We start from the raw sequence: 27597 nt of genomic DNA, 5'->3' as shown, positions 1-27597 counted from the left end.
TTCAGAGAGATTTATTATGCCTCCACAGAGGGGAAGGGAGAGAAGGTGGGGGGGAGAGAAGAAAGGTATGGAAGAAACCAGCATTTAGAAATAGCATGCTTGACAGCTAGTCTGATTTCATTGGGTCTCAGAAGCTAAGAAGGGCGGCCCGCGTAGTCCACGAATGGGAGAGACCCACCACAGGCCTGGGTCATTATGCTGAGGCAGGTAATGGCAAAACTGCCTCTATTTGTCTCCCACTTTGAAAACCCCCACAATGGGTTGCCCTGAGCTAGCTGCAACGTGAAAAAGAAGAAGAGCAGATTTATACCCCGCCCTTCTCTCTGAATCAGACTCAGAGCGGCTTACAATCTCCTATGTCTTCTCCCCGCACAACAGACACCCTGTGAGGTGGGTGGGACTGAGAGGGCTCTCCCAGTAGCTGCCCTTTCAAGGACAACTCCTGCGAGAGCTATGGGTGACCCAAAGCCATTCCAGCAGCTGCAAGCAGAGGAGTGGGGAAGAAGTCTGCAGATTTATACCCCGCCCTTCTCTCTGAATCAGAGACTCAGAGCGGCTTACAATCTCCTATATCTTCTCCCCCCACAACAGACACCCTGTGAGGTGGGGGGGGGGCTGAGAGGGCTCTCACAGCAGCTGCCCTTTCAAGGACAGCTCTTGCGAGAGCTATGGCTGACCCAAGGCAATTCCAGCAGCTGCAAGTGGAGGAGGGGAGAATCAAACCCAGTTCTCCCAGATAAGAGTCCACACACTTAAACACTACACCAAACTGGCTCTCAGAGAGGGCCTTTTACACACACCCACACCCACAATTTCCCCTGTAATTTAAGGCTGATGCTGACTGAGGCCAGCGCCTTCCCTGTGAAAAGCACTCAGGAAACTGGGTTTCCCCCTGCAAGGATCAGGCCTCATACAGTCACGGGCCAGGTACCAGCTGCCAGTGCGAGCACACACGACAAGAGGACGCACAACAACTCACAGCATTTGCGAGGCCCCTCAACAAGCGACAGGGTGACATTTTGCTTATCAGCAGGAGAAAACAAGCCACAGCAGGCCAGGCGAGGAGGCGGATATTCGGGGAGCGGAAGGGCCTGGTGGGCCTTTGCTGGTCTCCGCAGCTCACGCCAAGCAGTGTTTCACCTCCAAAGAGGGTCCCAGGGCTCAGACCCGCCTGGAAGCCACAGCCTCTGGCTGTGGAAACCTTTGAGGCTATGCAGAGGCCAGAGAAAGCTGCCAAGCCCAGCCTCAGAGCTGAGTTCAAGAACCGGAGGGAAATGTTCTGAGACCCCTGCACCTATTAAGCCCCCAAAGACAAACCAAGAGGCCTGGTCTGACCTCCCGGACCTCTGGATAAGCTCCCAAAACAAACCCTAAGGGGAGGGAAACCGTCAGCCATTTTGCAGCTCCCCCCCCCACAAGCAGAGATGAGGCATCCCCCAGGCCAGGGTGTGGCTGGCTGTCTGCCGCTCTCAGGAAAAGATTTGGGGGCACAGAGTAGGGATTTCTTTCACAAGAGGTTCCATTTCAGTGCAGAGGAAGCCGGAAAAAAAGTATTTCACATTTGAGAGAGTCAGTTTGGTGTAGTGGTTAAGTGTGCAGACTCTTCTCTGGGAGAACCGGGTTTGATTCCCCACTCCTTCACTTGCAGCTGCTGGAATGGCCTTGGGTCAGCCAGAGCTCTTGCAGAGTGGTCTTTAAAAGGGCAGCTGCTGGGAGAGCTCTCTCAGCCCCACCCACCTCACAGGGTGTCTGTTGTGGGGGGAGAAGATATAGGAGATTGTAAACTGCTCTGAGTCTCTGAGATTCAGAGTGAAGGGTGGGGTATAAATCCAGTATCATCTTCTTAGAGAGCCAGTTTGGTGTAGTGGTTAAGTGTGCAGCCTCTTATCTGGGAGAACCGGGTTTGATTCCCCACTCCTCCACTTGCACCTGCTGGAATGGCCTTGGGTCAGGCATAGCTCTGGCAGAGGTTGTCCTTGAAAGGGCAGCTGCTGGGAGAGCCCTCTGCAGCCCCACCCACCTCACAGGGTGTCTGTTGTGAAGATTGTGAGCCGCTCTGAGACTTTTCGGAGTGGAGGGCGGGATATAAATCCAATGTCTTCTTCAATCTCATCACAGACAGTGGAATGCCTGAGTGAACCAACGGGTGAATCTCAGCTAAACAAGACTCCTTCCCGGCGGCCTGTCCCTTCAACAAACCCCCCCAAAGGTGGGGCTCAGGGTGGCCCAGGACGTGACAAGTGCAGCGTCTGTGGGTGCCTCTACCCCCGTGCCCCATCCCAAAGAGAAGACGCCTAGCCTTTAAGGGGGTTCTGGCAACCCCGTTACATGTGGGGCAACCGCCAGCAATGCACAGTCGCCCATAAGTCGAAAGTGCCCTGCCAGAAAGACAGCCCGGCCCAGAGCCGACAAGACGCGGGGATGCTGGCCTTCTCTGCCAGGCAGGCTGCCCTCACTGAGCCTCTGCACAAAGCCCTGCTTCACTCTGCCGCGGCCAAAAAAGAAAGCCCCAGGGATTCATTTGCGAAACTCCCCCTCGGCCCCCTCCTCCCTTCTGCCCCGGAACCTCTCCGCAGGAGGGGCCCTTTCCAAAAAGCCCCACGACAAAGGAGGTCATTTGCGCCTCACCTCCCGAAAAGGCCCCGATCCTCCCCTCCCCACGGCGCACCCCCTTCCGGAGGCGTCGAGGGAGGGGAGCCTGCTGCTGCAACGGCCTCCCCAAAGCGCCGGCTCAAGTCTCGCCGGGAGCGCGCCGGCTACCTCCCCTAAAAGAAGGGCGATCCGCTTCCGGGGGGGGGGTCGGCTCCCCCGCGCCCCCACCCGCCCGGCGAAGGCTCCCGGCCTGGACGGGAGGAGCCCGGCCTCTTTCCCGGACTGACTGGACGGGAGGGCGGGCTGGCTAGCTGGCGGGACCCCCGTGCGCCCCCCCCCCGCCCAGGATCGCTGCTCGGCCCCAGCCCGACGGGGCGGTCCTCGCAAAGCAGGCAGGCAGGCAGCCCCCAAGCAAGCCCACCTCGAGCGGCGGCGGCTCCCTGTGCCTCGACGGCTTCAGGCCGGTCCGCTGCTGCTGCTGCTGCTGCTGGGGGTCGTGGGGGTCCCGCGCCGCGGCATGGGAGGGAGAGCGGCCGTCTGGTCTGCAGCGGCTCCCGCCTCCTCCTCCTCCTCGGCGCCGTCCTGGCAAGCGCGCAGCTGCCCTCCCTCCGGCTCTCGGCTGCGAAGTGAGCAGGTAGGTTGGACGGGCGGGCAGCAGCCGGGGCACGCCGGGAAGTGTAGTCAGCGCTCCTTCCCGCGGGGCCGCCCCCGCCAACAACCCCGCGAGCCTCTCCCTCCCTCCGAGCATGGGCAGAGTGCAGCCCCGCCGCTCAGCGGGACAAGGCGCCCCCCGCCCCAGCCCCAGCCCCGCCAGCGCCTCTTCGCCCTCTGCCCATGCTCAGAGGCTCCTGGGGAGGGAGGGAGGGAGGAGAGCAATGCTGGTTCGGATTAACGCCAGGCTGGAGAGCGGGGCAGGCTCCAAGCGGCCTCCTTCCTCGCCCTCGAAGGCGGGCAGCCCCCTCCCCCGAGATGGGGAGGAGAACTACAATTCCCAGCAGCCCCCGCGCCCGCCGGGGGGCGTGGCACACGGCTCTGGAATGCGGCCCCGCCCCTTTCGCGCGCTCCTGACTTTCTGCCTCCTCCGCTCCCTCCCATTGCCAGGGCAAGGTCGCCTCTGAGCACGTGCAGAGGGTCCCCACGACGCCCAAGGGTCAACGCGCTTCCTCCCCCTGAAATGCCAAGATCGCCCAGAAGGTGCCGTGGCCAGCCTCCAGGTGACGCCTGGAGATCTCCCGGAATCACAGTTGCTCTCTAGCCCGATGAGACCCGTTCCCCGCCTGGACAGAGTGGCTGGTTTGGGGGGAGGGCATGATGCTTTGCGGAGCTCCCTCCCCAGACCGTGCAGCCCCCAGGCTTCACTCCCAACCCCCGCCCAGGGATACCCTCCCTCCCCAGGGGAAAAGTCTGGGACTCCCCGGGAGGTCAAGCGAAGAAAAAGGTGAGGTGCAGGGCAGGACCTTCTTCAGAAACCTGGGCGGCCCCACTGAGCAGACTTCAGGAGGCGGAGGGTGAAGCACCCTTGAGAATCTGGCTGGGAGGGAAGGAATGCTCCCAAAGGAAAGATGTGCAGTGAAGCAAGAGTTGCGTTTGCATCGGCCCAGACTTGCCCCAGTTAATCTTCTGCCTCGTAGTTGCCGGGTGACATCAGCCAGAATTCAAAGGGGTTGTTTTTTTGGGGGGGGGGAGCGTGTTGTCCTTCCTCTCCAGGCCTCCAGCCCAATTTCCCAGGCGGCCAAACCTGGATTCCCAGAATATTCATTCCTTCTCCTGATAAGTGCATTCCAGAAGGTCACTCGCAGTCATTTGAAAAATGTGTCCGGAGGGGGTTTGAGGGCAGAAGCACACTGAAGCAGCACGGTGCCAGCATAAACTCTGAGAGACCCCCCCCACACACACACACCCTTTGCCCCAGAAACTCTCAGAGTGGAACATAAGAACATAAGAGAAGCCATGTTGGATCAGGCCAGTGACCCCTCCAGTTCAACACTCTGCATCACAAGAACATAAGAGAAGCCATGTTGGATCAGGCCAGTGGCCCATCCAGTCCAACACTGTGTCACAGAAGAACATAAGAGAAGCCCTGTTGGATCTGGCCAGTGGCCCATCCAGTCCAACACTCTGTGTCACAGAAGAACATAAGAGAAGCCCTGTTGGATCAGGCCAGTGGCCCCTCCAGTCCAACTCTCTGTGTCACAGAAGAACATAAAGAGAAGCCCTGTTGGATCTGGCCAGTGGCCCATCCAGTCCAACACTCTGTGTCACAGAAGAACATAAGAGAAGCCCTGTTGGATCAGGCCAGTGGCCCCTCCAGTCCAACTCTCTGTGTCACAGAAGAACATAAGAGAAGCCCTGTTGGATCTGGCCAGTGGCCCATCCAGTCCAACACTCTGTGTCACAGAAGAACATAAGAGAAGCCCTGTTGGATCAGGCCAGTGGCCCATCCAGTCCAACTCTCTGTGTCACAGAAGAACATAAAGAGAAGCCATGTTGGATCAGGCCAATGGCCCATCCAGTCCAACACTCTGTGTCGCACAGTGGCCAAAAAATCCAGGTGCCATCAGGAGGTCCATCAGTGGTGCCAGTCACACAATGTGAGTTTAACCTACCTCACAGGGTTGTTGTGGCATATTGCAAACTACTTTGCGTCCCCATGAGGGGGTGGAATATAAGTGAAATTAAGACATGGAAGCATCCAGAATGCAAACCAGAGATTGCAAGCCCCGCCCCCCAAAAATAAAGTTCTCTGTTTTTTCTTTCTTTGCATAGGAGGCTGGAAGGATTTGCACGCACAACTGACCTCCCACCCCACCGCTTCATCAGAAGGCGCACAGACACACGCAACACAATACGAATGCACAAAACTGTGACTCAAGCGGGTTCTGCAATCCTAATCTGCCACCGCAGATTTTGTGATGGAAAGCTGTGCTTAGCACGCCGGTGTACACAATCCGCCTGCCTTCGTGTAGTTTCAGCCATGTGTGGGTGGAGCCGGCCTGAAGAGGCTTGCGACTGTGTCGTGCCACACCCCGGCCTTAGGATCCCTCAGCTGGGATCCTGATCTTGAGCCACCCCCTTCGAGTCTTGAATGGAGGAAAGCAACCCATCTGCCGTGTTGGCAGCTGACAGAACTACATCCCCACGCCCTCCCCCCCCCCCCCCCCAGCATACTTCACAGCACTTTGGTGCTCTCCAGGAACTTTGAAGGCATGGGTGGAGACAGCAAAGGGATGTTAAGGGGGTGGGGCAGGGCTTCACATAAGAGCAGAAGAGAAGCCCTGCTGGATCAGGTCAATGGCCCCTTCAGTCCAACACTGTGTCACACAGTGGCCAAAAAAACCAGGTGCCATCAGGAGGTCCATCTGTGGGGCCAGGACACCAGAAGCCCTCCCACAGCTGCCCTCCCAAGCACCAAGAATACAGAACATCATTGCCCCAGATCATAAGAACGTAAGAGAAGCCATGTTGGATCAGACCAATGGCCCATCCAGTCCAACACTCTGTGTCACACAGTGGCCAAAAAACCCAGGTGCCATTGGGAGGTCTATCAGAGGAGCCAGGCCATTAGAAGCCCTCTCACTATGCCCCCCCAAGCACTAAAAATACAGAGCATCACTGCCCCAGACAGAGAGTTCTTCATAAGAACATAAGAGAAGCCCTGTTGGATGAGGCCAATGGCCCATCCAGTCCAACACCCTGTGTCACACAGTGGCCAAAAAAACTCAGGTGCCATCAGGAGGTCCATCAGTGGGGCCAGGACACTAGAAGTCTTTACACTGTGGTCCCTTCCAGGCACCAAGAATACAGAGCATCACTGCCCCAGACAGAGAGTCCCAACAATACGCTGTGGCAAATAGCCACTGATGGACCTCTGCTCCATAGGTTTATCCAATCCCTCTTGAAGCTGGCTATGCTTGCAGCTGCCACCACCTCCTGTGGCAGTGAATTCCACGTGTCAATCACCCTTTGAGTGAAGAAGGACTTCCTTTTATATGTTCTAACCCAACTGCTCAGCATTTTCATTGAGTGCCCATGAGTTTTTGCACTGTAAGAAAGGGAGAAAAGTACTTCTTCTCTACCTTCTCGTCACATGCAGACAATGAAAAGAACACCCCCCCCCCCAAGACAAGGCAGACTTCAATACACTTTGGCATTGTTCAAGTAACTCTAATGCACTGGGAAGGCTGCTGGGGAGACTGTGGGGCAACCAGCACACTAAAGGAGATATAAACCAAACTAGATTCTAATCTGATTTCCTGGGCACACGCATTGGAGAGAGAGACCATGCAGGGGGTTGGAATAGATTACCCTAGAGGTCCTTTCCAACTCTATGATTCTAAGTACCTGATGAAGGGAGTGTTGACTCCCACATACTTGGACTTAGAACATCAGAAGAGCCCTGCTTGGTCAGACCAATGAGGTCCCTCTACTCCAGCCTTCTGTTTCACACAGTGGCCAGTCAGTTCCCATGAAGGGCCAACAACAGGACAGAGAGGCCGAGGCCTTCCCCTGAGAAGAACATCAGAAGAGCCCTGCTGGGTCAGACCAGGGAGGGTCCATCTAGTCTAACATCTAATCTCACACAGTGGCCAGCCAGTTCCTCTGGAGGGCCAACAACAGGGCAGAGAGGCCGAGGTCTTCCCCTGAGAAGAACATCAGAAGAGCCCTGCTGGGTCAGACCAGGGAGGGTCCATCTAGTCCAGCCCTCCTGTCTCACACAGTGGCCACCCAGTTCCTCTGGAGGGCCAACAACAGGGCAGAGAGGCCAAGGCCTTCCCCTGAGAAGAACATCAGAAGAGCCCTGCTGGGTCAGACCAGGGAGGGTCCATCTAGTCCAGCCTCCTGTCTCACACAGCGGCCACCCAGTTTCTCTGGAGGGCCAACAACAGGGCAGAGAGGCCGAGGCCTTCCCCTGAGAAGAACATCAGAAGAGCCCTGCTGGGTCAGACCAGGGAGGGTCCATCTAGTCCAGCCTCCTGTCTCACACAGGGGCCACCCAGTTCCTCTGGAGGGCCAACAACAGGGCAGAGAGGCCGAGGCCTTGCCCTGAGAAGAACATCAGAAGAGCCCTGCTGGGTCAGACCAGGGAGGGTCCATCTAGTCCAGCCTCCTGTCTCACACAGTGGCCAACCAGTTCCTCTGGAGGGCCAACAAACAGGGCAGAGAGGCCGAGGCCTTGCCCTGAGAAGAACATCAGAAGAGCCCTGCTGGGTCAGACCAGGGAGGGTCCATCTAGTCAGCCTCCTGTCTCACACAGGGGCCAGCCAGTTCCTCTGGAGGGCCAACAACAGGCCAGAGAGGCCGAGGCCTCCCCTGAGAAGAACATCAGAAGAGCCCTGCTGGGTCAGACCAGGGAGGGTCCATCTAGTCCAGCCTCCTTTCTCACACAGTGGCCACCCAGTTCCTCTGGAGGGCCAACAACAGGGCACAGAGGCCGAGGCCTTCCCCTGAGAAGAACCTCAGAAGAGCCCTGCTGGATCAGACCAGGGAGGGTCCATCCAGTCCAGCCTCCTGTCTCACCAGGGGCCAACCGTTTCTCTGGAGGGCCAACAACAGGGCAGAGAGGCCGAGGCCTTCCCTGAGAAGAACCTCAGAAGAGCCCTGCTGGATCAGACCAGGGAGGGTCCATCTAGTCCAGCCTCCTGTCTCACACAGGGGCCAGCCAGCTCCTCTGGAGGGCCAACAACAGGGCACAGAGGCTGCTAGGACAGGATAAAATATTCTTGAAAATAGCAGGTGGGAAAATTGCAGGTGACACTGTGCTTAATGCCCTTTAATGCAACCATGAGATCACGCAGATCGATACATTCATGTTTAAGACAATAGAACTTTGTTGCCATAAATATGGGGGGGGGGGGAACCAAGTTTGGCTGGGGGAAGGGAGGGTGCTTTGCAAAAGTATTCTAGTTGCCATAGCCCAAGGCAGAAACTGAAGCCCTGCTGGGCTATCTGGAAAAGAAGAAATGAATATCTATCCAAGAGAAACAGAGGAAGCCCTGTTCTCCATTGAACAGCAGACTAGCGGGAAGGGGAGACTCTCTCCTTCTTCCGTCCCCCAAATTCCAGCAGTATCAAGACCAGAACAGCTCTGCCATGCCTGGGTCCTTCCAAGACTTTCACCTCTCCACAGGTGGCAGGTAGCTGTCAGCTGGAGGTTCCTTCCCTCAGTGCAGTGGGGTCCCCCGCTTGCTCCTTGCTTGGACTCTGGTCTCCTGGCCTCCCCACCTGGGGCAGCTTCCTTCTGCAGGAGGAAATATTATAAACAAGACTCAGGTGGTTTTGGGGAGAGATGGCAAAGATTCTTTGGACTGGGGGCTCCAGTCCTCACGAGAGATATGGCGTCCAAACACAGACTGTGCCACTCCGTCTGTGGCCCGCACTGCCGTTCTATATTTGTATTTGTGTTATCTGTAGCCTGCCTGTCCCGCTGGGACACAAGGTCGATTGCAACAGCGTGAATTTATAACAGTCAAGTGGATGAGGCAGTCAGTGAACACTGCGATAGGAATGAGGGTGGCAGCAGAACCAATGCAAAGCGTGTTATCATGACACATTAAAAGGTGCAAAAATTCCACAGTAGGATCCTGGTTTCAGCAAGCTGTACCACAGTCCCTAAACAGGGGTGTCAAACTCATTTGTTATGAGGGCCGGATCTGATATAAATGGGACCTTGTCGGGTCAGACCATGTCGGGCTGGGCCATGTGTGTATCTATTTAAGATTAGATAGCAGGGATATAAACTTTATAAAGGACGCAGACAAACACCATTAAAGGTTTTTGAAAAAAAAAATCTTAAAGCCGTGCTTAAAATATTAGCTCATTGGTTGCTTTTAAAATATTAGCTCATTGGTTAAAGGTGCTTGCTTTGTATTTCTCCCATGCGATCGAGGGAACTGGGCAAACGAAACTCTGGCTCTTTCCTTTCTTCCCCAGGGGACCAGGAGGGGGAGGAGCCTCAGCCAATAGAAGGAAGAGGCTTGACTCAGTCGCTCTGCTGTGCGATTGAGCGAGCCTTGCAAAGCAAGCTGTAACACAGAAAGAAGCAAGAGAGAGGGAGAAGGAAGCAGACGACAGCCAGTTGCTCAGGGGCCTGATAGGAGCCCCCCCAGGGCCTGATTCAGCCCCAGGCCAGATATGAACATATGAAGCTGCTTATACTGAATCAGACTCTCAGTCCATCAAAGCCAGTCTTCTCTACTCAGACTGCAGCGGCTCTCCAGGGTCTCAAGCTGAGGTTTTTCACACCTGTTTGCCTGGACCCTTTTTAGTTGGAGATGCCGGGGACTGAACCTGGGACCTTCTGCTTACCAAGCAGATGCTCTACCACTGAGCAACCGTCCCTCCTCTGCCCACCTCTGCCCTAACCATTCAACACCTCTGCCCTAAACATTTATCCAAGGTTTTTTGGGGGGGAGGGGGCTGCACAGGTGTCTAGAATCTTGCAAGTGATGCAATGCTCAGAACCACAGATGCCCCTCCGTCTCCCACCACCCCTTTCTGCTGCCCTCCTACCATATCCGGTGGGCGCCACAAAGACACCTAGGAAGTTCTTCCCCCAACCCTCTTCTCGAACCAGTCTCTTCTTTGGGTCAAGGTTAGAGCAATAGCGCCACTTACTGGCAGTGAAAGATATCAGCATTCGCCATGGGGCACCTTCAATCTTTTGGCCTGATCCTGTTCAACCAGCCCAGGACCACAGCTGGAAGCCTCTTTTAGCAGAGAGCTTTCCCAGCCTTGCAAGCTTTTAAAACTAGATGTGTTCCTCCTTTGGAGTAGGGTTTAGCAGCAGAGCACCTCCAGTGGTTTCCAAAAAGTCCCAAGTTCGATCCCTGGGCACTCACGTGAACACAGGAAGTTGGGTTATACTGAATCAGGCCACCAGTTTATGTACTTCAGGGAGCCAGTTTCGTGCTGTGGTTAAGTGCGCAGACTCTTATCTGGGAGAACCGGGTTTGATTCCCCACTCCTTCACTTGCAGCAGCTGGAATAGCCTTGGGTTAGCCATAGCTCTCTTATCTGGGAGAACTGGGTTTGATTCCCCACTCCTCCACTTGCAGCTGCTGGAATGGCCTTGGGTCAGCCACAGCTCTCTTATCTGGGAGAACTGGGTTTGATTCCCCACTCCTCCACTTGCAGCTGCTGGAATGGCCTTGCGTCATCCAGAGCTCTCTTATCTGGGAGAACCGGGTTTGATTCCCCACTCCTCCACTTGCAGCTGCTGGAATGGCCTTGGGTCAGCCAGAGCTCTCTTATCTGGGAGAACCGGGTTTGATTCCCCACTCCTCCACTTGCAGCTGCTGGAATGGCCTTGGGTCAGCCAGAGCTCTCTTATCTGGGAGAACCGGGTTTGATTCCCCACTCCTCCACTTGCAGCTGCTGGAATGGCCTTGGGTCAGCCAGAGCTCTCTTATCTGGGAGAACCGGGTTTGATTCCCCACTCCTCCCCTTGCACCTGCTGGAATGGCCTTGGGTCAGCCAGAGCTCTCTTATCTGGGAGAACCGGGTTTGATTCCCCACTCCTTCACTTGCAGCAGCTGGAATGGCCTTGGGTCAGCCAGAGCTCTCTTATCTGGGAGAACCGGGTTTGATTCCCCCCTCCTCCACTTGCAGCTGCTGGAATGGCCTTGGATTAGCCATAGCTCTCGCAGAGGTTGTCCTTGAGAGAGCAGCTGCTGTGAGAACCCTCTCAGCCCCACCCACCTCACAGGGTGTCTGTTGTGGGGGGAGAAGATATAGGAGATTGTGAGCCGCTCTGAGTCTCTGAGATTCAGAGTATAGGGCGGGATATAGAAGAAGAGGAAGACCACAGACTTATACCCCGCCATTCTCTGAATCAGAGTCTCAGAGCGGCTTACAATCTCCTTTATCTCCAATAAATCCAATATCTTCTTCTTCTATTGCCTATTCAGACTGGCAGCAGAAAGATCCTTCCCATCAACACCTGGTTTTTTAAGCTGGAGATGCCAGGAACTGAACCTGGGACCTTCTGCATGCCAAGCAGAAGCTCTGCCACGGACCCATAGCTCCAGTCCATGCCTCTCCATGATCTGAAACAGAGGTCTTTCACATCACCTAATGTCTAATTCTGTTAACTAGATAGGTTTGGGATTGAACCTAGGACCTTCTGTGTGCCTGCTAGATGCTCTAACACTGCCATGATAAGAGGTGCACAAAATTATGCATGGGGTAGAGAAGGTAGAGAAAAAAGTCTAGATGGAGCACTATGTCAGGCAGTGCAGCTCTGTATCCTTGGTGCTTGAAGTGGCCACCAGTGGGGTTCTGGCCCCACTGGTGGACCTCCTGATGGCACTTGGGGTTTTTTGGCCACTGTGTGACACAGAGTGTTGGACTGGATGGGCCACTGGCCTGATCCAACATGGCTTCTCTTATGTCTGGGGCAGTGATGCTCTGTATTTTTGGTGCTGGGGGGCAACAGTGGGAGGGCTTCTAGTGTCCTGGCCCCACTGGTGGACCTCCTGATTGCCCCTGGGTTTTTTGGCCACTGTGTGACACAGAGTCTTGGCCTGGATGGGCCATTGGCCTGATCCAACATGGCTTCTCTTATGTCTGGGGCAGTGATGCTCTGTGTTCTTGGTGCTTGGGAGGGGCAACAGTGGGAGGGCTTCTGGTGTCCTGGCCCCACTGGTGGACCTCCTGATGGCACTTGGGGTTTTTTGCCCACTGTGTGACACAGAGTGTTGGATTGAATGGGCCATTGGCCTGATCCAACAGGTCTTCTCTTATGTTCTTATTGTTGAAAGTGGAGGACTTTGCGCTGTCTCCTGTCTCAGACTTGAGAGATGGCACAAAAGAGTTTAGCCAGATAGAGAGGTCAGGACACACAGAGTGTCCTTTCCTTCCTGCTATCTGATCCTTTCCTTTGAAGTGGAATGCTACTTTTGAGGGGCAATTTCCTCTGTTTCCGCCCTCTCACACTTCCTCTCTCTCTCACGCACACAAAGAAGGGGCATGATCACTCCATCATTTTCCTGAAGGCTGGACATGCAGACCTCATCCAACACCTAGTTAGCAAGAATAGGTATTTATCCCTATCTCTTACCTGCACTCTCTTCCTTTAATAAAAGTTGTTTATTAGTTTTAGAACTGATTACTGACTCCATGTAACTCTGTTAAGCCACAACTAGCCTCAGCTCTGCTGCATTAAAACCTTCAGCGCTCTGCTACTTTGTCATAGTTCCATGGCAGATAATCCAACCGGTTATGGGCCCAGAGGTAAAAGCATCTAATTTTAGCCCAGATTGTGAGGCACAGCCTCTCCCCCTTCTCTGCCCGAAAGCCACCACTAAGCAGACCTTGATAGACCAAAGGTCTGATTCAGCAGAAAGCATCTCCAGGCTTTCAGCCATTCCATTCGGGGCTTCTCAATGTTGGGCCAAATCTTTCAGCAGAGAGCAGCCTAGTGTGAATGTCAAAAGCAATACGGAAGCAGTCCTACGGAGAACGTACAGAGGGGTGGAAGGTGTTGGGCTCGGCTTCTGTAGTCTCCGCTTGGCCCCTATCCAATGGTGCCTGCAAGTGGGGAGAAAGGGGGAGGACAGTTTGACTCTTACTTGGCAGATTTCTAAGCAGGCTTCGCCAGTTTCCCCAAAAGGCCCTGACTTACCCAGAACAACTCTCAAACAGACAGGGCTCTCTCTAGAAAGTAGGGAAGAGGGGCATGGGAGGGGTCTTCCCCCTGGACCCCCCTCCCACATGACCCTTCCACCCCCACCTCCAACCAGCTCCCCCCCAACATACCTCTCATTTTTCAAGCGCTTTCGACGTGGCCTGCAAGCAGAAGACTGGAGCTTTTAGTCTGCCCATAACTGGGGGGGGGGGCATGGTGGAGAATACTCTGAATACTCATAAACAACCCCCACCCCACCTGGCAGGAAGAGCTAGGCACAATAGGAGCTATTGGTCAGAGAGGAAAATCACTGCCCATAAGGGACATTCTGTTGAAATTCAGGATCTCCCCTCACTCCCTTTTGGCTCTATTGATTATTGATTATTTGTTCTTTTAAAGAATTTTTAGCCCCCTTTCTTCCTTACAGAGCTTAAGGAGGCTTAACAACATCGATAAACACATAAAGCACATGAAAAACATTTTTAAAACCCAAACTTTTAAAATCAGGACTGCTGGTAAGCAACGAAAAGCAGCCCTAATTAAAACTGTCTCTCTTTTTAAAACTTCTTATTTTAAGTTTTACTATGTTCAACGTTACAACAACAACTAATAAAAGAAATCAACATGAACAATCAATAATACAAAGTCAACAAGAAGAACGAGAATAACAAGGAACATCGTCTAGACTTGAAATACAAACAAGCACGACCCTCATTTTTTAGTCATACCCTTTATACAACAGGATTCAGATGCGACTCGAAAAGTGTGATGAAACTATATATGAAAAAGACAACTGCAGATTTATACCCCACCCTTCTCTACGAATCAGAGACTCAGAGCGGCTTACAATCTCTTATATCTTCTCCCCCCACAAAATCTTCTCCCTGTGAAGTGGGTGGGGCTGAGAGAGCTCTAACGGAAGCTGGCCTTTCAAGGACAACTCTGCGAGAGCTCTGGCTGACCTAAGGCCATTCCAGCAGTTGCATGTGAAGGAGTGGGGAATCAAACTCGGCTCTCCCAGATAAGAATCCTCACACTTAACCACTATGGTTGACCCAAGGCCATTCCAGCAGCTGCAAGTGGAGGAGTGGGGAATCAAACCCGGTTCTCCCAGATCAGAGTCCGCACACTTAACCACTATGGCTGACCCAAGGCCATTCCAACAGCTGCAAGTGGAGGAGTGGGGAATCAAACCCGGTTCTCCCAGATCAGAGTCTGCACACTTAACCATTATGGCTGACCCAAGGCCATTCCAGCAGCTGCAAGTGGAGGAGTGGGGAATCAAACCCGGTTCTCCCAGACAAGAGTCCACACACTTAACCACGACACCAAACTGGCTCTCCATACATGTCTTCAGCCGCCTCCTACAGATTGGAAATGGCAGTGAGACCCTCCGTGTGCTCTGAATATACAATTGGGAGAGGGGGGAATGACTGGTCATAAAAACATAGGTTGCAGGTTTGTATAGGGGCTCATGCAGTTGACAGCTGCTGGGTGGGACCGAGAGATCTCCTAGGATTACAACTGATCTCCAGACAACAGAGATCAGTTCCCGTGGAGAAAATGGCTGCTTTAGAGGGTGGACTCTGTGGCACCGGATCCTGTCGAAGTCCCTCCCCCCCAAGCCCCGCCCTCCTCAGAGTCCACCACAAAAGTTCCAGGGATTTCCCAACATGATGTCATCATGCTCTCTGGCCTGAATGCTTTGCAGCTGGATCCCAGAGTCAAGGCCCGGTTGCAGAAAGGCACTGTGTACATGGCCAGATGCATTTAGGGTAGGGTTGCCAATCCCAAGGTGGGGGCAGGGGATCCCCTGGTGAGGAGGCCCCCCCCCCCCGTTTCAGGGTCATCAGAAAGCGGGGGTAGGGGAGGGAAATGTCTGCTGGGAACTCCATGATTCCCTAGGGAGACTTATTCCCATAGAAAATAATGGAGAATTGATCCGCAAGTATCTGGGGCTCTGGAGGGGCTGTGTTTTGAGGTAGAGACACCAAATTTTCAGTATAGCATCCATTGTCTCTCCCCCAAATACCCACCAGGTTTCAAAAATATTGGACCAGGGGGTCCAATTCTATGAACCCCAAACATACCGAGTCCGGTACAAGGTGCCTCTAAACCTTTAAAGCCCTATATGGCCTGGGACCTGCCTACCTGAAGGACCGTCTCTCCCCACACGTTCCCCAGAGAGTACTGAGGTCTGGGACTCAAAACCTTCTCACCATCCCCGGGCCTAAGGAAGTCCGTCTCAAGACAACCAGAGACAGGGCCTTTTCCACAATGGCCCCTACATGGTGGAACCAGCTGCCGGAAGAGGTGAGGGCCCTGCGGGACCTTGCTCAGTTCCGCAGGGCCTGTAAGACAACCCTCTTCCGGTTAGCCTACGCCTGACTGGGAAATAAATGTAGCTTATTAGACTTCTGTGACTCATATGGTATAGATTTAATGTTAAAATGTTAAGGCTTTTAGGTTTTTAATTGTTTTAACTTTTAAATGTAATTATTTTGAACTCTGTTTTATTGTTTTATTGGTTGTTGTGAGCTGCCCTGAGTCACTTTGTGGGAAGGGCGGGATATAAGTTATAGAATAAATAAATAAATAAATAAATAAATAAGGTGCCCCTATCCTTCATTATTTCCTATGGAAGGAAGGCATTTAAAAGGTGTGAGGTCCCTTTAAATGTGATGGCCAGAACTCCCTTTGGAGCGCAATTATGCTTGTCACAGCCTTGCTCTTGGCTCCCAAAGTCTCCTGGCTCCACCCCAAAGTCTCCTGGCTCCACCCCCAATGTCTCCTGGCTCCACCCCAAAGTCTCCTCGCTCCACCCCCAATGTCTCCTGGCTCCACCCCAAAGTCTCCTCGCTCCACCCCCAATGTCTCCTGGCTCCACCCCAAAGTCTCCTCGCTCCACCCCCAATGTCTCCTGGCTCCACCCCCAATGTCATGAACATATGAACATATGAAGCTGCCTTATACTGAATCAGACCCTGGGTCCATCAAAGTCAGTCTTGTCTACTCAGACTGGCAGCGGCTCTCCAGAGTCTCAAGCTGAGGTTTTTCACACCTATTTGCCTGGACCCTTTCAGTTGGAGATGCCAGGGATTGAACCTGGGACCTTCTGCTTACCAAGCAGATGCTCTACCATTGAGCCACCGTCCCTCCCCTAAGTCTGCTGGCTCCACCCCAAAGTCTCCTGGCTCCACCCCCAATGTCTCCTGGCTCCACCCCAAAGTCTCCTTGCTCCACCCCCAATGTCTCCTGGCTCCTCCCCAAAGTCTCCTGGCTCCACCCCCAATGTCTCCTGGCTCCACCCCCAAAGTCTCCTGGCTCCTCCCCAAAGTCCCCAGATATTTCTTGAATTGGACTTGGCAGCCCTAATTTAGGGGCATGTGCTATTGGGGAAAATGGGTTCTGGGGCAAACTGCTCCTGAGGCCGGGCGTGAAACAGAGGCCGGGCCTGATGCCCACATTCCGCCTCCTTCCCTGCAGGCCTGACACTGCTCCTGGCTCACCTGCAAGCGCACCGCTCGTGCTCCGTGAAGGTCAGCTGGACCTGCTGAGTCGTGCCCAGGAGGGGGCTCACCTGGACCACCTGCTGGGGCAAAGCAGAAAACACGGCCAGCCTGGTCCACCCAGCCAGCCTGACTGCAGAGCACCCTTGCCAAGACGCCCTCCCATGCCGCCCTCCCTTCCACCTCTGGGGGCAAAGAGAATCTCCAGCCCTCTTCCTCCAGTCAGGAACTGGGATCCCCTTTTGCAGGGGTGTCAAACTCATTTGCTATGAGGGCCGGTTCTGACATAAATGAGAGCTTGTTGGGCTGGGCCCTGTGTATCATAAAATGTAGTGAAGATATAAGCTTTATAAAGGACACAGACAAGCACAATGAAAGGTTTTGTATCTCTCCTGTGTGATTGAGGGAACTGGGCAAAGGAAGCTCTGGCTCTTTCCCTCCCTCCCCAGCGGATGAGGGGCGGAGCCTCAGCCAATAGAATGGGGGAAAAGAGGCTTGGCTCAGTAGCTTTGCTGTGCACTTGAGGGAGCCTGGCAAAGCAAGCTCTCCCTCCCCCCTCAGCCAATGGAGAAAATAGAGGCTTTGCTCTGTAGCTTCTGCGTGATTGAGCAAGCCTGGCAAAGCAAGCTGTGATGCGGAAGGAAGCAAGTGAGAAGGAGAAAAACCAGACTTGCTCATGGGCCTGATAGGAACCTTCCAGGGGCCTGTTTGGCCCCCAAGCTGCACGCTTGACACCCCTGCTTTATGGGGACCCCCTGGGGGTGGTTTTATGGTGAGAAGGGACAGATCAAGTGCTTGGAGGGGACCCGGCTGAGTTCTGCCCTTAGGCCCCAGGAAGTCTCCTGTCAAGATCACATCCCTGGGGTCCCCTTTGCTGACTCAGAGCTCACACCTCTTCTTCATCTCTGGCTGAACCCCCTGGCAACTGGGAGGCTGGGAACCCAGGCAGCTCTTGTTCTGTGCAGCCCCTGGCACAGCCCTCCAGCAACCCCCGAGAGAAAGACCTAAAGGCTCTCAGGAAGCCAGAATATCCACTCCCAGAGGAGTCTGCCTCTGTGCCCCTGCATGAGTCTCTGCTGCCACCCACGGTCATTTTGCCTGGCCTGTGATCCAAACATTCATTCTCTCTCCGTTCAGAGACAGGTCAGAATGGGCCAGCCTCAAAGAAGAGGGCCCAGTGCATCACCGCAAGAGTCTCTGCTCTGAGCCGGACTCTTTCCACTCCGGAGGCTCGTGAAGGACAGGGACTCATGCAGAGTCTGTGGCTGGTCATGGGACACTTGGAGCTCTAACAAACCGGAGAGGAAAACCGTCACGACTGCAGGGGTGCCCCGGAGGTTTTCCGGAAGGGGGGGAGCAGGAACCCGCCTCCGCGCTCACAGACCTGCAAGTCGAGGGGGCGGGTCTCCAGGGGGGCGCACTCCAAGCCCTCATCGCCGCAGCAGCCGGCGCAGCGCCGCAAGGGGACGCACGGCGGCTTGAAGACATGCTCGGTCTGCTGCGGGAACTCACTCAGGACGTCGACCAGCGTCTCCCGGGTGCGGCAGTAGCTGCGGCTCCACACCTCCTCGAAGGGCATCGCTGCGGGAATCAGAGGCCCCGCTCAGGCATCCTTCCCTCGCCCCCTCGGTGACACCTTTCCCCCCTCCCTGGCACTGCTGAGGACCGACCCAGGATGCTTCCCGGCTTCCCACCGATCCTGCCCCCTGCACCCCTGGGAAGACTGGCAGGAAAGCCACATGCACCCACACCTGGGGGGGGGGCGGGGGGGAGACAAGCACTCACCGCCCGTCTGCCGCTCCGAGGGTTGCTGCTGCGCCAGCTGGAAGAGAAGAGGGGAACAGTCGGGAAACCGCACTGCGGACCCAGAGACCGGACTGCCCCAGCAAGGAGCCAGGGAGAGACTGGGGGAGGGGGGGCTGGTCACAGAAATACACCGCTTGGAAAGGGGATCTGATAGATTCATGGAGGATGAGTCTATCGATGGGATTTCTGAATCCCAGAGCCTGGAGGCAAAATCAGAGGAAGGCCTCAGCCTCTCTGTCCTGGGAACCTGGTTGCCCACTATGTGAGACAGGAGGCTGGATGAGATGGACCCTCCCTGGTCTGACCCAGCAGGGCTGAGGTTCTTCTCAGGGGAAGGCCTTGGCCTCTCTGCCCTGTTGTTGGCCCTACAGAGGAACAGGCTGGCCACTGTGTGAGACAGGAGGCTGGACTAGATGGACCCTCCCTGGTCTCACTCAGCAGGGCTCTACTGAGGTTCTTTTCAGGGGAAGGCCTCGGCCTCTCTGCCCTGTTGTTGGCCCTCCAGAGGAACTGGCTGGCCACTGTGTGAGAGAGGAGGCTGGACTAGATGGACCCTCCCTGGTCTGATCCGGCAGGGCTCTTCTGAGGTTCTTTTCAGGGGAAGGCCTCGGACTCTCTGCCCTGTTGTTGTTATATGTATTATGGAGCGGGATGAATATTGACTTTACTGGGAAACCGAGTGACATACACCATACTGTAGAGATGGGGATTAAATCACTAAAGCACAGCCTGAATCACGGGGCGGGGGGTGGGGGGAGAGAAAGGTTGAGAGGTGGTTGGCCATTGGCTGCTTCCGCGTCGCGACCGTGGGCTTCCTTGGTGGTCTGGTCTCCCATCCAAGCGCAGCTTCGGGAGGTGGGGATCTGTACACTGACATCTAAGATATTGCTGTGCCAGAGACTGCCGCTAGATGGCACTCAAAGCCTCTTCAAGATTCCGACGAAGCCAGTCTCGTTTAGGCGATCCAGATTCAGAGGACCAAGTTCGAGTGTGTGTAGAGGGGGCCCGTTCTCCGGCCACTGGCCTGCTTTGCCTCCCACCAGGGAATTCGGGTGGCTGTTGCGGTCCCCAGCAGGAAGAAGCCTGCGCCTGTCTGCCTCCCGGAGAAGCACCATGAGTCTCTGCCCCGAGGACCGCGCAGCCTAACTAACACAAGGATATCAAACCAATGGAGTGAGGAGGCCTCCAAAGGGCGCCTTCGATGGGGTTGGGGGGATTTTTCCCTGGGCCCCTGCCTTGGCCAGCCTTCAGCCCAGAGAGAGCCTCTGAAAGGCAGGAGCCGAGCACCGCGCATCCTCGGCGGAGAGCCAAGGGAAGAGCCTGGCTCACCCACGCCGCCTAGGCGGCAGATGCCGAGCCGTTCGGCAGCCCGCTTGGCACTCGATCCTCTCCATCTGGCCCGGGGGACCTGGGAACAGGCGGGCCGACACGTTCCCTTCCGCCCCAGGCCCAGCTGGCAGGAAACGCCGGGTGTCTGTCTGGCGCGCCCAGGGAGCAGCGCTTGCGGCCGGGGTTCTGGGGCGGCCGGGGGCTCCGAGCATCCGTGAGGGTCACACCTGTGGTGGGAAGGAAGCGGGGGGTGGGGGGGGTGGAGGAACTGTGCAGCCAAGCGCTCGGCTGATGAAAGGCAGAGCGCCTGTGCCGCACACCCAGGATCCGTGCGCAACCGTGCGCAATGACGCGCGGCCAGAGGCGCCGGGCCAACGGTGGCACGCCGCGTTCCCTGCTAATCTGATTTGCCCGAATGGCGAGGCAAAGAGGGCCCGGTCTTCGTCTCCGGTGTAGAGGCAGAGGGTTGGGAAACCGACGGCTCCGGGCCGTCCCCAGCTCCAAGAGAGCCGCTCAGTGCGTGTCCGGGCAAAACAGAGGTCCCCTCCGGCCATCCCTGCTAAAAGCCCTTGAGCTGGTCCTGCCTCTTCCATGATGGGTGGCATCGATCCCCTTTTAAAAGCCCGTGAAAAGACCACCCGCACGCAGCACCCTCCGGGGGACACGTTAGCCTTCCTCTCGGAACAGTCTTCAAGGATTGGCCCTAAAGCCCGCAGTTGCCAAACTCAGCCTGACCATTTTTGAGGGAACCCGGGGCAGAAACCACATTGACCGTCTTTTCCCGGCTCACACGGGGGAACTGCTTGGTGGATCCTGGGAGTGAAAAGGGAAGCGGGAGGAGAGCTGAGTTAGCCATTTTTAGCCTCCAGCTCACCCATTTTTGTCTTCGCTCAGGAAGGAGGACCCCGGAGCACACTCACTGATGCAGCAGCTCACACTATAATGCCAGGAGCTCACAAAGTAGAATTTTTGCTCACAAGACTGCAGTTTAGAGGGAACACCGGAGGAGAAGCGCGTAAGCAGAGCCCTGCTCTCCTGCAGCCGGCCTTCCGGCCGTCAGTCCTGGGGTTCAGCCGCTGCTGGGAACATCTGATGTCTAAATGAGGGACAAAATGCTCCTGGAGAGGTGCCGGCAGGGTTGGATTAACAATTAGGCCAAGTAGGTTCTGGCCTATGAGCCGCCACACCCTTAGGGGCCCCGGACCGGCTCCCCACCATTTCCCCCCTGCCTGCAGCCCTTCCAGCCTGCACTCACAGCCAGCAACTGAGCCGCTCTTTGCCCCACTTGCCTGGTGGGGCTGCTGGTGGTGTCGTCGCCAAGTTTGCCTCTCTCTGCTTCTCCCCGGCAGCTTTGTCCAAGGGGCTTCGGAGAAGGGGCTTGCAGGCTGCAGCGGGCACTCTGAGATAATTTGCCAGGGGGCCCTTGAGATTTTGACTGCCTGGGGGTCTCCACAAGGTTAACCTGGCACTGGGTGCCTGGGCTTTCCCCCAGCCCCGGGCCTTTTTGTAACTCTTCTTTAACCCCCCGCCCTCCCGCGTCCTCCCGGGTTTGCTCCATCCGGAGAGGCGAGTCGCCTCCGCCCGCCCAAGACCTCCAGGCTGGCTCTCCCGAGGGCGCCCTGGCGACCAGGCGGAGAAAGGCCGCCTCCCGCCCTCCTGCTCCAACAGCCGCCTGGCCTCCGGGAGGCCGCTTCCGAGCTGCAGGGGGGCTCTCTGGCCCGGATCCTCTGGTTCTCCGCCCTCCAGCTCCCAGCGCGGGTGGTCTGCACGGACTGCCGCCGCTTAGGGCGGAGGGGCCACCTGGGGCGCCTTACCTGGGGGCCAGGCGCGCAGCAGAGGAGGGCGGCGGCCAGCAGCAGGTGCCCAGCGCCCCGCATCCTCCAGCCGGCGGGCCCGGGAGGAAGAGGAGGAGGAGGAGGAGAGCGGCGCCTTCCTCGCAGCTCCCAGGCGACTGCGGGGCGGCCAGAGCGCGGCACCGAGAGGCGGGAACGGGGCGCGGCCGGGGAGCGGGGAGGCGCAGAGGGGAGGGGCCGGCTGCCCGGGACAGTGGGGGCCAAGGAGAGCCCCGCCAGCCGCCACCCCCCCGGGAGGCCCGCCCCCGCCCACCTGGCAGGCTGGAGGGGGCCGAAAACAGAGGGGGGGGGGGCTCTGTATAGCGTCAGGCTCTCCTGGCATCCATCTATCCGTCCGTCACTCCGTCATTTCTCTCTCTCTCTCTCTCTCTCTCTCTCTCTCTTTCTTTCTTTCTTTCTTTCTTTCTTTCTTTCTTTCTTTCTTTCTTTCTTTCTTTCTTTCTTTCTCTCTTCCTTCCTTCCTCCCTCCCTCTCCCTTCCTCCCTCCCTCTTTCTTTCTTTCTTTTTTTCTTTCTTTCTCTTTCTTTCTTTCTTTCTCTCTCTCTCCCTCCCTTCCTTCCTCCCTTCCTTCCTTCCTCCCTCCCTCCCTCCCTCTTTCTTTCTTTCTTTTTTTCTTTCTCTTTCTTTCTTTCTCTCTTCCTTCCTTCCTTCCTCCCTCTTTCTTTTTCTTTCTTTCTCTTTCTTTCTTTCTCTCTCTCTTTCTCTTTCTCTCTTCCTTCCTTCCTTCCTTCCTCCCTCCCTCTCCCTCCCCCTCCCTCCCTCTTTCTTTCTTTCTTTCTTTCTTTCTCTCTCTCTTTCTCTCTTCCTTCCTTCCTCCCTCTCCCTCTTTCTTTCTTTCTTTCTTTCTTTCTCTTTCTTTCTTTCTTTCTTTTTCTTTCTTTCTTTCTCTCTCTCTCTCTTTCTCTCTTCCTTCCTTCCTTCCTCCCTCCCTTCCTTCCTCCCTCTCTCTCCCTCTCTCCCTCTTTCTTTCTTTCTTTCTTTCTTTCTTTCTTTCTTTCTTTCTTTCTTTCTTTCTTTCTTTCTTTCTTTCTTTCTTTCTTTCTTTCTTTCTTTCTTTCCCTGCCACTCCATTGGCGCCCTGAGATCTGGCTGGCCCGCAGGCTGACTGCGGGGGGGGGGGCTCTCTGTTCGTGCTCAGAGGCACGGTATAAGCGCCCCAGCTGCGGAGGGGCTCAGTGCGGGTCCCGGCCAGCGCTTCGGTGTTCGGGGAGAAGTGACTGAACTGCGGCAGAAGGGTTCTCGCCCCCCCCCCTCCCCCCGGGTCAGCCCGGCTGCATCTTTCCCCAGCAGCTCCCTCCCGGGTGGAGCACAAGGCCCCGGTCAGGCCGCAGCGGCAGCTGGGCGTCCGCCGAGGTTGGGATCAGGCGCGGGCTTCAATTCCTGGATGCAGCTGCTGGAGACCTGCGCTGAAGGCTGCACAACTCCGCCGGCTGGCCCCGAGCCGCGCCCCAAGCCTCTCCCCGGGAGGGGCCACCTCCCTTCTGTCCCCCAGACCTGTCCCCGGCACCAGCAGCGCCATGCGACTCCCCCCCCCCCCCCCAGACCTGGCGGCAGGCAGGAGAAGAAGATATTGGATTTATATCCCGCCCTATGCTCTGAATCTCAGAGCGTCACAGTCTCCTATATCTTTCCCCCCTACAACACGGTGAGGTTGGTAGGGCTGAGAGGGCTCTGACAGAAGCTGCCCTTTCAAGGACAACTCCTACCAGAGCTCTGCTGACCCAAGGCCATTCCAGCAGGTGCAAGTAGAGGAGTGGGGGAATCAAACCCGGTTCTCCCAGATAAGAGCCCAGGCACTTCACCACTGCATCAAACTGGCAGGAGGAGGAGGAGGAGGAGAAGAAGAAGAAGAAGAAGAAGAAGAAGAAGAAGAAGAAGAAGAAGAAGAAGAAGAAGAAGAAGAAGAAGAAGAAGAAGAAGACAACATTGGATTTATATCCTGCCCTCCTCTCTGAATTTCAGAGACTCAAAGCAGTTAACGATCTCCTTTACCTTCCCCCCCCCACCACAGCAGACACCCTGTGAGGTGGGTGGGGCTGAGAGAGCTCTGGCAAAAGCTGCCCTTTCAAGGACAACTCCCATGAGAGCTCTGGCTGACCCAAGGCCCTTCCAACAGGTGCAAGTGGAGGAGTGGGGAATCAAACCTGGTTTTCCCAGATAAGAGACCACGGGCTTAACTGTGACACCAGACTCCAGCGCCCAGGCAGAGACCAGGGGTGGCCGAGAGAGGGCTCCAGGAGGCAGGCCCCGTGGGCATGTGAAGGGGAGGCCGCGGGGCCAGGGGAGAGGCCCCTCTAGGCTCCCGGGGTCCCCCCCTGGACACCCCCCCCACCCTTGGTGCAGTCAGCCTGATGGGGTCCCAGGAGAGCCCGGCAAAGGAAAGACAGACCCTGACCGATTCCCCACTCGCCTTATGCTATGCCGCTCTCACTGACCTCTTCTCAGCGACTGCCCTAGGCCAACTCCCATCAACCGTAGCCATTGGCCAAGCTGGCTGGGACTGATGGGAGTTGTAGGCAAAAAAAAACCATCTGGAGAGCTACTGTTGGCCACCCCTGGCTTAGGCAAACTGCCCACTAGCGCCCCCTGCAGAATTTTTTTAAAAACAGAGAATTGTAGGAGAAATGAAAAAACTTAAAACTTATTTACATTTCTAATTTACAGCTTATTTAAAATTTTATTTGAAAAAAATTGGAGAATAAGCAATAAAAATGGTGAGAATACTACTTGATCCTTTTAGCTGGAGGTGCCAGGGACAAGACCTTCACACGACCATTTCTACTGGATCCGTTTAGCTGGAGGTGCCAGGGTGTTGGGAAACAGACTGAATTCAGAGGTGTGGAGTGGATTCTACACGGCTACGGTTTTCACAACCCTTTGTCTTCCAGTCCTTGTTCCCAGAAATCATTTGGGACAGGAAGAAAGCTATTCAGTTTGCATAGAAGACCAAAGCTTTTCACACCTAAGGTGCTGTCTGACCAATGCAATGTTCACATGTTTCCCGGGGCTTCGAAGAGTCAGTCCCTAATTGGGTTTAAGCTACAACACATCATTTCCTCTTTCGCTTCTCAGCCTTTTTGGCTAAGATCAAGTGAGGTAAACAAACAGTTAACTTTATAATGGCTGGAATGTGCATAACGTATTCCAATGCAGGGACAAGGCCTTGCGCGTGCGAGAAAGATGCTCTACTGCTGAGCTGTGGCTCCCACCCCATGGCTCTGTTAACAAGTAGAGTAGGAAGGATGAGTGGCAGCAGACAACTTCAACATTTTTAGAGTTTTTAGAAACTGTAATTGGCTCTTTTTCATCTTTCACAATGGGTTAATTTATCCCTGCTGGGCTCCCCACTTTCGCATTTACAGACCCAGGGAATGCAAAAAGGTTCAAGGTCCAAGGAGCACACACGCTGTGCGTGGGGAGAGGGGGCACATCTAGGCCAGCTGGCGCCCTAGACGGCTGCCTATTTAGCCTACTCCCATGCACCAGCCATGCCCACCGGCCCTCCCATATACCAAGGAACCGGTTTGATTGTATTGTGAGAAAGGGAGAAAAGTTGTGTCCGAAGCCTCCCAGAGTTTGGTCACGTGGATTTCAAACACAGGAGAGCAGCCGTGGGGAGTAGATGTCCGCCATCTAGGGAGTTAGTGCTTCTCGAAAGACATTCACATGGTTTTGATGGTCTTCGCTACCTAAAGTATATTATTGTTAACGACGATGAGGATTTGCAAAGGCCATGAGCACACCACTTGAACCAGCATACTTAACTTTGATTTTGATAAGCTTAAGTCTCGTCTCCATTTATTGCAACCTGCATGGCTCTAATTTTTAAACGCATTTCCCAACACATGGAAAGAAACCGGGAGAGACAGAGGGAGACAGAGAGAAACAGAGAGGTCATTTCTGCAGAGAATATTTATTGCACAGGTCACTGTATTTTTAAAACCCTCATCACAAACCTTTTAAATTTGTTTATTAATGATTTGGAGTTGGGAATAAGCAGTGAAGTGGCTAAGTCTGCAGGTGACATTGAATTGTTCAGGGTGGTGAGAACCAGAGAGGATTGTGAGGCACTCCAAAGAGATCTGTCGAGGCTGGGTGAGTGGGCATCAGCGTGGCAGATGAGGTTCAATGTGGCCATGTACAAAGTAATGCACATTGGGGCCAAAAATCCTAACTAAAAATACAAGTTGATGGGATGTAAACCGGAGGAGACTGACCAAGAGAGAGATCTTGGGGTCATGGAAGATAACTCACTGAAAACGTCGAGACAGTGTACGACTGCAATAAAAAAGGCCAACGCTATGCTGGGAATTATTAGGAAGGGAATTGAAAACAAATCAGCCAGTATCATAACGCCCCTGTACAAATCGATGGTGCAGTCTCATTTGGAGTACTGTGTGCAGTTCTGGTCGCCGCACCTCAAAAAGGATATTATAGCATTGGAAAAAGTGCAGAAAAGGGCAACTAGAATGATTAAAGGTTTGGAACACTTTCCCTATGAAGAAAGGTGAAAACGCTTGGGGCTCTTTAGCTTGGAGAAACGTCGACTGCAGGGAGACATGATAGAGGTTGACAAGATTATGCATGGGATAGAGAAAGTAGAGAAAGAAGTCCTTTTCTCTCTTTCTCACAATACAAGAACTCGTGGGCACTCAATGAAATTGCTGAGCAGTTGGATTAGAAAGAATAAAAGGAAGAACTTCTTCATCCAAAGAGTGATTAACACATGGAATTCACTGCCACAGGAGGTGGTGGCGGCTACAAGCATAGACAGCTTCAAGAGGAGATTGGCTAAACATCTGGAGCAGAGGTCCATCAGTGGATATTAGCCACAAGGTCTAGATGGAACCAAGAGCCCCGTGGCACAGAGTGTTAAAGCTGCAGTACTGCAGTCCTAAGCTCTGCTCACAACCTGAGTTCGATCCCCGGTGGAAGCTGGGTTTTCAGGTACCCGGTTCAAGGTTGACTCAGCTTTCCATCCTTCTGAGATCAGTAAAATGAGTACCCGGCTTGCTGGGGGGAAAGCGTAAATGACTGGGGAAGGTAAACCACTCCGTCAAAAGTCTGCCGTGAAAACATTGTGAAAGCAACGTCACCCCAGAGACGGAAACGACTGGTGCTTGCACGGGGGACCTTTCCTTTTCCTAGATGGAACACTAAATGGAACAGTGATGCTCTATTCTTAGTGCATAAGGGGTAAGAGAAGGAGGGCTTCAGGAGTTTTGGCCTTGCTGGTGGATCTCCTGATGGCACCTGGGTTTTGGCCACTGTGTGGCAGAGTGTTGGACTGGATGGGTCCTTGGCCTGATCCTGGAGCAGAGGTCCATCAGTGGCTCTTAGCCACAGCTTATTGCTGGAACTTTCTTTCTGGGGCAGTGATGCTCTGTAATCCTGGCGCTTGGGGCGGGGCATGATGGTAGGAGGGCTTCTAGTGTCCTGACTCCACTGATGGACCTCTAGATGGCACCTGTTGTTGTTGTTTTTTTTGCCACTGTGTGACACAGAGTGTTGGACTTGATGGGCCATTGGCCTGATCCAACATGGCTTCTCTTATGTTCTTATGTGAAATAGAATGTTGGACTGGATGGGCCACTGGCCTGATCCAACATGGCTTCTCTTATGTTCTTCTGTGACGCAGAGTGTTGGACTGGAGGGGCCACTGGCCTGATCCAACATGGCTTCTCTTATGTTCTTCTGTGACGCAGAGTGTTGGACTGGAGGGGCCACTGGCCTGATCCAACATGGCTTCTCTTATGTTCTTCTGTGACGCAGAGTGTTGGACTGGAGGGGCCACTGGCCTGATCCATCAGGGCTTCTCTTATGTTCTTCTGTGACACAGAGGGTTGGACTGGATGGGCCATTGGCCTGATCCAACATGGCTTCT

At 54.8% G+C, this 27597-nt stretch overlaps 1 protein-coding gene across 1 annotated transcript; it reads right to left on the bottom strand.

The window, feature by feature from the left end:
- Positions 1–3048: 3048 nt before the first annotated feature.
- Positions 3049–18306, bottom strand: LOC132585921 (placenta growth factor-like). The gene is made up of 3 exons (XM_060257798.1): positions 18110–18306; positions 16726–16805; positions 3049–3211 (listed from the first exon to the last, which is right to left on the bottom strand). Exons 1-3 carry the CDS (start codon positions 18302–18304, stop codon positions 3049–3051), a joined length of 438 nt encoding a protein of 145 aa, XP_060113781.1. The 5' UTR covers positions 18305–18306.
- Between the last annotated feature and the right edge of the window lie 9291 nt (positions 18307–27597).

Source organism: Heteronotia binoei, chromosome 17 (assembly GCF_032191835.1).
Source record: "Heteronotia binoei isolate CCM8104 ecotype False Entrance Well chromosome 17, APGP_CSIRO_Hbin_v1, whole genome shotgun sequence".
In the NCBI taxonomy this organism is placed as follows: domain Eukaryota; kingdom Metazoa; phylum Chordata; class Lepidosauria; order Squamata; family Gekkonidae; genus Heteronotia; species Heteronotia binoei.
The sequence above is the reverse complement of the archived record's forward strand: the minus strand, read 5'-3'. Positions and strand labels throughout refer to the sequence as shown.

What these genes read in the sequence shown, in the direction of transcription:
- LOC132585921 (XM_060257798.1), bottom strand. Translation starts at nt 18,304, where the DNA reads ATGCCCTTCGAGGAGGTGTGGAGCCGCAGCTACTGCCGCACCCGGGAG. An exon ending in CCCGCCCCCTCGACTTGCAG is followed by an intron (nt 16,806 to 18,109) that starts GTCTGTGAGCGC and finishes TTGCCCCAGCAG; the next exon opens with GTGGTCCAGGTGAGCCCCCT. An exon ending in CACGAGCGGTGCGCTTGCAG is followed by an intron (nt 3,212 to 16,725) that starts GTGAGCCAGGAG and finishes CTCACTTCGCAG; the next exon opens with CCGAGAGCCGGAGGGAGGGC.